Source organism: Cibotium barometz, chromosome 2 (assembly GCF_041138505.1).
Source record: "Cibotium barometz isolate CiBa-2024 chromosome 2, ASM4113850v1, whole genome shotgun sequence".
Lineage (NCBI taxonomy): Eukaryota > Viridiplantae > Streptophyta > Polypodiopsida > Cyatheales > Cibotiaceae > Cibotium > Cibotium barometz.
The window spans coordinates 40151606-40161869 of record NC_141047.1 but is presented as its reverse complement, the minus strand read 5'-3'; the positions used below and the strand labels follow the sequence as shown (position 1 = coordinate 40161869).

General features: G+C 42.4%; 1 protein-coding gene across 1 annotated transcript; it reads right to left on the bottom strand.

Annotated features, from left to right (window-relative positions):
* Positions 1-1025: 1025 nt before the first annotated feature.
* On the bottom strand, positions 1026-2377 carry LOC147641065 (expansin-A15-like). Its single transcript, XM_086817844.1, has 2 exons — positions 2032-2377; positions 1026-1932 (listed from the first exon to the last, which is right to left on the bottom strand). The coding sequence occupies exons 1-2, from the start codon at positions 2225-2227 to the stop codon at positions 1307-1309; spliced, it is 822 nt and encodes a 273-aa protein (XP_086673970.1). The 5' UTR covers positions 2228-2377; the 3' UTR covers positions 1026-1306.
* Positions 2378-10264: the final 7887 nt, after the last annotated feature.

The following is a 10264-nucleotide window of genomic DNA, read 5'->3' as shown; positions in this document are numbered from 1 at the left end:
TATCATCTCACATATCCACTTTGTCTTTAATCCACTTCTTTGAGAATCTATGGGTTTTTTTTTTGCCTTCTGCGTAAGGTATGTAAATTATACATGTAAAACTATAAATTGACTTCCACTTTTTCTTTACAGTGATATTTCCTAGCTATAGCTAGGACTGGTTTGTATAAATTTTTAGATGGTACATATACACGTTAAAATATAAATTGAGTTCCACTTTATCTATACTCCACTTCTTTGTTGTGAATCTATGGCGGCATTTCTAATATCTTCTTTCCATTACATTTGATATCGTAAGATTTTCAAACTTTATAATTACTTGTATGAAGTTCATATGGAATGCTCATATATGAATTGACCAAAGGATTATAAAATGATTTATATGCATCTCCATTATCACATATACTTTACATCATAATGTTTCCAAACTTCATGAGTAACTGTATGAAAGGCACAAGAAGTTCTCATCTAAATTATAAAAATAGGTTACTAATGTTTAAAAATATTCATTTATATATAAACAATATTGTATGAATTCATAACTTAGTACCAATATGAATGACTTGGTGCGCATGTGGAATAACACATCAAAGTGGGTTAGCACCTTCATAAAAACTAGTTGTTCTTGCCAATAATGTTGAACATTCTGAAAGCTCATCCAGGTGGCTGAAGCACAGATACTTATCACTCAGAGAATGTGCATGCTAACATCACCCCCTGTGAGAGAGAGAGAGAGAGAGAGAGAGAGAGAGAGAGAGAGAGAGAGAGGTTTTTACCAATTAGAGCCCATGGAATTGGTGCACGTGCTAGGTGCTCCGATGTGGCAATCTTATTCTTTTAAGTCGTCTGAAGGGGCCCTGAGGGCATGTCATATAGTGAAAGCAATGTCTTCCTATCTAACACGGAAGCATCAAACTCTTTGGAACAAGAGAATCCGCAATTTATTAGTGCCCATAGTGCTGAATCATGACCATTGGATGGAAGAAGCATGTCTACAAGGTGAGTGTGATAAGTTGTGCAGCTCCTTTTTTAAAAAGATTTTGATATATAGACATAAAGTATCGGCACTCCCCTTTCTTTGAGAACTCTATGGGGGTATTTTTCACAAGGTATGTAAAGTACAGGTGGACGGGCAAGAAGACGGCACGTGTGCGTATGGAGGGAGGAAGAGCTCGCAGCGGGCGGCTTAATGCATAGCTGCCTCTGCATGCGAATGTAGGATTTCACCTTGCTAGATTAGAACCACGTACCTGCTCGAGCAGGCCGAGGTGGTGTTGGCGCACTTCAAATTGAGTTCGTGAATATCTTAGAACTGCTCGCCGCTGAAGGTCTGGCCGAAGTGCCAATCTGCGGGGGCGACGTCGTAGGAGGTGAGTGTCTTGCCGTCGCTGGTGGTGACCTGGAAGGAGAGGCTCTGGCCGTCCAGCAGGGCGTTGCTCTGCCAGTTCTGGCCCCAATTCCTGCTCATGGGCTGCCAGCCGGTCTTGGAGCCCTTGATGGAGACGGCGCGGACGTCGCCAACTCCGCCCACGTTGGTGACCAGCACCAAGTTGAAGTAGGAGTGGCCGTTCATGGTGAAGTGGATGCCGCCCGTCTTGAGGCACGGGACCCTCCGGTAGAGCACGGGCACGATTCCGCCTTTGTAGACGCCGATCTTCTCGAAGGCGGGCTGTGCCATGTCGAAGTGCTGCAGCGGGGGGTTGCACCAGCCGCCCGCGTTGTTGGGCAGCGCGTCGTTGGGCGGGCAGAGGTTGGTGGCGGTGACCAGTACGGAGGCGTCGCTGAGGCACCAGTTGGGATCGGCGCCCGCATCGCACTTGATCTCGAAGCAGGCGCCGCAGCTAAGGCCGGCGTTGAAAAGCGCCGTGCTGAGGGCCGCGGTGTTGGTGCCGTAGCCCGAGGAATAGAGGTCACCGTAGCCGCAAGCGCCGCCTGGACACACAGCAGCATCAACCTCAATTTCAGATCATCAAGTCGATTTGGCTTCGACTAACATGCCGACTCAAATGGCAATAACAGCTAATAACGTACCCATGGTGCCGGAGGCGTCGCTTCCGCCGTAGAAAGTGGCATGGGCGTTGGTCCAGCCGCTCTGCTCCGAGCCACCGCCGCCATAGTAGGAGGCTAGGGCCGGAGCACTCATCATGAGGCCGAGGAGCTGCAGGAGAATCAGCGGGATAAGCTCATGGGTGCGGGGGAGTAGACACATAATTGTAGCAATTGCCATAATTCAAACTTTGGGCAGCTATGGAGGAGTGCTAATTGCAGGCTGTGGTAGCTAGCTGGGCGACTCCTTTATATGTAGAGAGGCGTAGGGTCGAAGTAGTCGGGAGAGCTGAGACAGCAGCAGCGAGCAGGAAGGAAGGGGGACAAGGCAAGGCCCTGCAACGAGGAGTGGTTGGTTGTTGGTGCCGCAGAGGCGCAGCCGTGGGACCGACGTCGATGTGAATTAGTCTTGGGAGTAACATGGATGCTATTCAAGGCAGGCAGGCAGCCATGGAGTACAGTGCACATGTTCTCCCTCCGGTCCACGTCCACACCAGCTGGTGGCACCACTAATCTAACGTTCAGACAGAGCCGTCTGTGGATGACATAGCATCATAGAGCAGCTGCGCTCTCAATAACGGCAGCAGTTGTATTATCTACCCAGCTATATGTAGGCTACCGCCCGGCAGCTTGGGCCTCTCCTCCCAGCTTGTCCCTAAATGTGACAGGTGGGTGCCCATGGACATACATCTCCATGGATAGGAGGTTTTGCGGCCGAGCACAAGGGCTTAACTGTATGTAGGCTTGCGGAGTCCAAAGTTTCCACCCAAACCTTTCGGACCTGACTAAAACCCGTCCAAATTCCAAAAATCATAGAGCCTTTGGCCTCCAAAAAAACAAAAAAACCCAAAAAAAAAAATCTACTCTAGGAGTCAAACGCATGGTTTTCTCCTATTAATCTAGGGTCCATCACAATGATTTCTATAAATCTAGGGTTTGTCAAGGCATCGTTTTTTCCTATAGATCTAGGGTCGATCACATCAGCAGCACAGCGATGTCTATAAATCTCCTCGTCTTATGAGTAGTAGCAGCAAAACATTTGCTCGCGCAGATTTCACCATAGCGTGCTAAGCTCCAACGTACTGACGGGCCATTGGCGCCGTGAAAAAAGGGCAAAATCACACCACACGTACTTGTCGCGCTTTGGCTCTTCACCGCCGTAAAGCTATCACTCTGATTTTAAGGAGGCAATAGATAGTTTAAGGTACACAAGAGGACCGCGCTGCAACAAAAAGAGGAATTTACATTCATTAAAGCCTCGTAAAGCTATTATTCTTTATGCATAATTGTGTATATCCATTGCAGAGTGGTTAGAGATACACAAGAGGACTACCGAAAAAAGGAATGAATGGATATTCATCAACACTCATACCTCCTGTGTTGTCTCTTTATATATTTACTCACCCCTATGTTTTTTATCACGAGTGAACGGATTGTTTTTAGCCATTAGGTCGTGCACAACTTTCTGTGGTGGATGGTGACCTTTTTGTGCGCTTGTGTCCTAGCTTTCCTTAGCTTCAAGCATCTAGCATGATTCATTACTCAATTGTTTACTACTCCATGTGAATTTCATAATACCTCTATACTTTTACCACATAATATGCATCAATGGTTCACTTAGCATTTTATGTTGTTGTATATCCATTCAAAGTGGTTAGAGATACATAAGAAGACTACGGAAAAAAGGAATTGATATTCATCATCATCAACACTCGTACTTCCTATGTTGTCTCTTTATATATTTACTCACCCTAATGTTTTTTAGGAGTGATGGATTCTTTTTAGCCATTAGATCATGCACAACTTTTTGTGGATGATGATAATCCTTTTGTGTGCTTGTGTCCTTGCTTTAATTAGCTTGAAACATCTACAATGATTAATTACCCAATTGTTTACTACTCCATGTGAATTTCATAATACCTTGACACTACTATGGCATAAAGGTTTTGTCATGCTAACTATAAAGGTTTTGCCATGTGAATTTCATAATACCTTGACACTTACCATAATAGAAAGAGTGATCATGTATAATATTAATGGTTTGGTTTGGTGTACACTTGTTAACACTATCCCTATCTTAGCAAAGAGAAAGGCTCATACTCTGACGCGTTTGTAATGCTTTCTTATAGAGGGTTTAGTCACTATAAGGGAATGATCCCATATCGTCAGCCATACCGATGTCTAAGGCTTAGCATTTTTTTTCCTTTAAAATCCTCTCCGATCATCATTGATATAAGTGTCGATACAAAACTATCTGTATAAGCAATTCTCACAGTGCCAGTTTAGCAGTTCCTAGTAGTATGGTTAGCAGCTCTCAACAGTAGTTAGTAGTAAACTAGCAATCGTGGTGCTAGTTTTAGCACCACGTTCCTAATAGTATAGTTAGCAGTCCTCAACAACAGTTAATAGTAAACTATCAATCGTGGTGCTAGTTAGCAATAATCAATTACAAGCATGTGTGGCACAATTTTAGAGAAGTAGAAATGTTACTAAAAATGTGCTTAAGTACCTCCTCAATCATTGGTTCGTTGGTTCTACATGAACCTAAAGAGTTATGGGAAAATTACTAAGACTCCGGGAGCATTAGGAATTGTAAACTACATAATTGGTGCATAAAAAATAAGTTGTTGTGGCCAAACGGTTAGGAATTTTGGCCAAATGGTGAGGAAGTTTGGCCAAATGGTGAGGAATTTTGGGATAAATTCTTCAACAAAATTATAGCCCGTAATCTACTCTACGAGCCTATAAAATTTCACCAAAAGGTGATTCTTAAATAGGGGATATTATAGCTTTGGAGATAGGCATGTAGTGCAGCCCATTGTACAAAATTTTGCTACATTTTTGTATAAATGTAAAAAGAGATTATTTGCATATATATTTGGGGACAAAGTTGTTCTTATTGGTTAGTTATTTTAGAAGGAACTCATATTTGCAATCAAGATGATCTCCCTAGCTTGCTTAGTACTTCATTTGATTGTATGAGTCTTGATCTTTAATAGATGTGTGTGTGACTTCTCCCTTGTTGATCATCCTAGTAGACACTAAATTAGTGTGTACTCCCATCTTTGTGAATCACTTGATTCTCTCCACCTCTTCACTTTTCCCAGAATATCTCCATACATATCTACAGGTTTATAACAAAGTGTGGGAAGCATGTTGCCATGCATAAGAAAGCTAGGAAAAGGCTAGGCTATAGCGTAATAAGGGGAAAAGGTACACTTGATTTAATACATACATATTTTTGAGGACCAACTTAGACCCCAACTTTGCAAAGGCATTATTATGTTTTTGAAAATTTTTCTAGTTATACATGGGATTTTTTCATGAAGAGAAAATATGAAGTTTTTAAAATATTCAAGAAGATTAAAAAATCCAACCATACAAATAGGAAGATAAGGTGTCCCAGATAAGATAATGGTAGCAAGTACACTTCATGGATTTTGTGAAGCAAACGGAATAAGGAGATAGTGTACATGTATGCCCATATATTCCACAACAAGATAGAGTTAGAGAATGGATGAACATGAACTAATTGGTTAAATATGGAAGGAGTATGCTTCAAGAGAAGTATGTGCATAACCAGTATTGGGTAGATGCTATGTATATAGCTTTCTATCCTAGAAATAGGTTACCTACTGAAAGTGCAAGGAACATGAAACCACACGACACTTTCACCATATATCAAAAGCCCAAGATAGGTCATCTCAAATTCTTTGTATCCATATTTTATTTGCATGTTATTATAGATGAACTATGTCAAAAGCTGGATATCAAGGCTAAGAAATGATTATTCCTTGGTTATAGTGAAGAGTCAAAGAGTTGTTAGGCTTAGCTATAGTGAAGAGTCAAAGGGTTATTCCTTGATTACAGTGAAGAGTGAAAAGGTTGTTCCTTGGTTACAGGATATATGATCCATATAAAGAGAATGGGGGGGAGAGGGAGAGCTTGAGTTCCTTGCAAGGAAACACACACACACACACACACACACATACCCACAAGAGTCTAGTGCAAGACATAAGAGAGAGGTGGATAGCTGAATTTGTTTCTATCTTATTCTCTTCTCTACAACCATATAACTAAAAGATAAGAGTACATACATAAAGGGAAAGCACTCCCCTACAATAGCATATAATGGTCAGTCCATAGGGTGAATCCGACTATATGAACTAGCACTATAACTATGGTGTAACACTAGTACTTCAAAGTGGCTATCACACAGCCTATCATCCACTTTCTACTAGCATATCAACCATAATCTCACCAACCATGCCAATGGTATAAGTGCAAAATCTATGGTCATCAATGTTAGCAACACTAGTTGAGCTCGATATCTCAATACTCCCCCTCGAGTTCAACTCCACACACTACAGTCCAAGTAAGCTCCTAAACTTGTGGAGCTTCTTTGTGCCCAATGCCTTTGTGAAGATGTCAGCCATCTGATCCTCTATGCTGACATATACTAGATCTGCATCACCTACTAGAACCTTCTCCCTCACAAAGTGATAATGAATGTTCTTCTTTCTTGCATGCTATATTGGCTAATGGCCAACTATATGCTACTCATGTTGTCATAATAAATGACAACTGTCCTATCCATAAGCTCACCCATATTGCCAAGTAGATCTTGAAACCAAGCTACCTCACAAACTGCCATAGCAGCAACCCTATACTCTGCCTCTATAGTCGACAAGGAAACTATTGGCTTCTTCTTACTAGTCTAACTCATAGTAGCACAAATGAAAATATAGAACCACTGGTAGATCTCCTATATGCGACACTACTATCCCAATCAACATATGTGTACCCATGTAGTTGTATCTTTGTACCAGCCTCATAGAAAAGTCCCCATCTATGTACCCATGTAGCTATATTTGTGTAACCACGTAGCTGTATCTCTATATACCAGTCTCATAGAAAAGTCCATTTCAACTGTGGACTTTATGTACCTGAGAATCCATCCAGCTGCATCTAAGTGTGGCTTCTTAGGGGCTTGCACAAACTAACAAGTCTAATAGCATAGGCAAAGTTGTTGAGATATCGAGCTCATCTAGTGAGGCGGTGGACACTGATGACCCGCCTGGGGGATAGGCCCCACACTTACACCACTGGCATGGTTGGTGAGATCATGGGTGATATGCGGCCAGTGGGATGACAGGCTGTGTGTGATAGCCATTTTGGAGACTGGCATAGTTATAGCACCAGCTCATTTAGTTGGGTTCACACTATAGAGAACCCTAGTATGTATTTGGTTGAGTACCTTTTCATATGGTGTGTACTCTTATCTTTGTATATATATGGTGTGTTGAGTGTTGTGTGAAGAAGAAGAAGATTTTCAACCTCTCACCTTGTGTATTCTCTTTTAGGGTTTTGTGAGTGTGTGTGTGCTTGAAAGAGCTCAAGCTCTCTTCTCCCCTGCATCTTTTCATGGTATCAAAGCCTGGTTCATGCTAAGGGTGAGCTGCAAGAAAGAGAAACACATGAAGCGGTACGAGGGTAAGAGCTTCATCTACTCTTCCCTGTTTGTGTTGGCGACTACACCCTTGTCGCTCGGGAGCTCTACGAGAGGCACCAGCAAACGATCTTTGATTGAGGAGCTTTCTTCGCGGGAGTAAAGCTATAGGGCAACTGTACTGTCCTATCAGACTGACAACGGGTTTCGGGCGTGTTAGGACCTCCGTTTTTTGGAAAGCGGGCGATTTCGAGCACTGCGGGGGGTAAGTCATCGATTCTCTACAGAACTCTATTTTAAGAACTGCAGAAAGACAGATTGGTTGTGCAAACATTGTGTGTGTTGCAAGGAGGTCAACAGTTGTCATTGGGTGTATGTATGCACATTGAGGTCACTGGTTGTGACATTTGAGTGTAATACAGTACTGCTGCAAAAAATATAAAAGTTTGTGCAGGACAAACCAGAGTGCTGTTTCTGGTAAATTTGTGTCTGGCAAGATGTCAAATGATGGCATAAACCAGATTGTTACTAAGAAGCTTGATAAGAACAACTTCCATGGTTGGAGGTTCAGGTTGACAAATTTCCTGATGGAAAAGGGTTACTGGGACTACATAGAAGGTGAGCATGAAGAGGCACCGGAGATACCGGAGATCAATCCAACTGCTCTGCAGATGTGAAAGACTTTAAGGATTGGAACCAAAGAGCCAGAAAAGTTATGTATTGGCTCTCTATCAGTATACAGGACACCATGATTGGGCACATACAGGATGTCAAGTCCCCCAAGGAGGCGTGGGACACCTTGGTAAAACTCTATGAAACAAAGACCAAGGCACGAAAGATACAGTTGAAGAATGAACTTCATACTGTGGAGAAAAAGAGTATGTCTGTGAATGACTATGCATTGAAGATCAAGGGTATTGTGGAATCCCTTGCATCTATTGGTGTTTCAGTAGATGATGATGATAAGGTGGAAGTTTGTCTACGTGGTCTTGGGCCACAATACAAGGCGTTCAAGACGTCTATTCAGACTCGGAAAAATATTCTCAATTTCACAGATTTGGTATCTATGTTGATTATAGAAGAGAAGAGCTTGGGTGAAGACCAACAATCTTCACAAAACAAAAACAGTTCAGAGCAACAGGCCTTCTACACAAGTTCATGAAGAGGACAAGGTAGAGGAGGCCGTGGACACGACCAAGGAGGTGGCTGAACAGGTAATCAGAATTATGGCCAGTAGCAGCAACAACAATAGTCCTCCCAAAATTCACAACAACAATAACACGTGGGTGGAAGAGGCCAATTTAGAGGAAGGGGGAGTCAAAGAGGTCATGGAAATTGGCAAAGGCAGTATAATGATACACGTGGATGATTTTATTGTGGTAGGCTGCATCATAATACCAGTCCTGCAAATGTGATTAGTATATCATATAAAGGCAAAGAGAAAGTGATTGAGCCCCTTAGTATGCCTGACATTTCTGCAGGGCATTCTCATGTTGATGGAGAGTCTAGTGGCTCAGAGATGAGCCTTGATGAGGATCTTGGGATACCAGCTATGAGAACACCTGGTATAAAGAAGGCTATGGAAGCCATGAACGCAAAGGTGCAAAGATCTGGAGAGTGAAGAATCCTGTGGCACATCACTATACATACATGATAAAAGTTATACTGGTTGTAGAGCCCACATGCATTGTTGAGGCTGTTGGAAATGTGTGTTGGGAGAAAGCTATGGATGAGGAGATGGATGCACTATATGGAAATGAGACTTGGGATTTAGTGCAATTGCCTGAAGACAAGAAAGCCATTGGATGCAAGTGGGTACAAAGTAAAACATAATAGTGATGGAAGTATAAGCAGGTACAAGGCTAGATTGGTAGCCAAAGGATATGCGCAAACATATGGCATTGATTATAAGGAAACTTTCAGTCCAGTTAGCCAAGATGGCGATAGTAAGAGTTGTGATAGTTAGCAGTGGCTGCATCAAAGCAATGGTATTTACATCAGATGGATGTAAAGAATGCATTCTTGCATGGGGATTTGTAGGAAGGGGTGTATATGTTGCAGCCAATTGGTTATGAGGATGTGAGTCACCCCGAGCATGTTTGCAGGTTGAAGAAAGCCTTGTATGGAATTAAAACAAGTACTAAGAGCATGGTCTTACAAGATTTCTGAATATCTTGTCACTATTGGCTTTCATGCTTTCATGTAGCCAATGCAGATTTCTCTCGCTGTATGTGAGACATAGTGATAGAGGGGTTGTGCTTGTTGTCATCTATGTAGATGACCTCATCATTACGAGGACCATGATGCAGAGATATTTGATGTAAAGATCTTGCTTAGACAAAAGTTTGAGATGAAGGATCTGGGGGAGCTTAGATATTTCTCGGGCATTGAGGTGATTAGGTCACCACATGGTATTGGATTACTGTAGAGACAACTTGACATGTTGTCCAAGTATGGTATGACAGGCTGTAAGCCTATCTCAGTGCCATTGGATCAGAATGGTAAGTTAAGTGCAGATTCAGGAGAGTTTTTGGAGGATCCTACTATGTATAGGCGCATAGTAGGAAGCTTGATCTACATGACGATCACCAGGCCAGATTTGAGCTATGCTGTTGGGTTGGTGAGTCAGTTTATGCAGGTTCCTCGAAAGCCGCATTTGGATGCATTGAGACACATACTGAGGTATGTGAGGTCTACTTTGCATTGTGGACTATTTTATAAAACTGGGAAAGAGATATGTGTACATGGGTACACAGATGCTGATTGGGC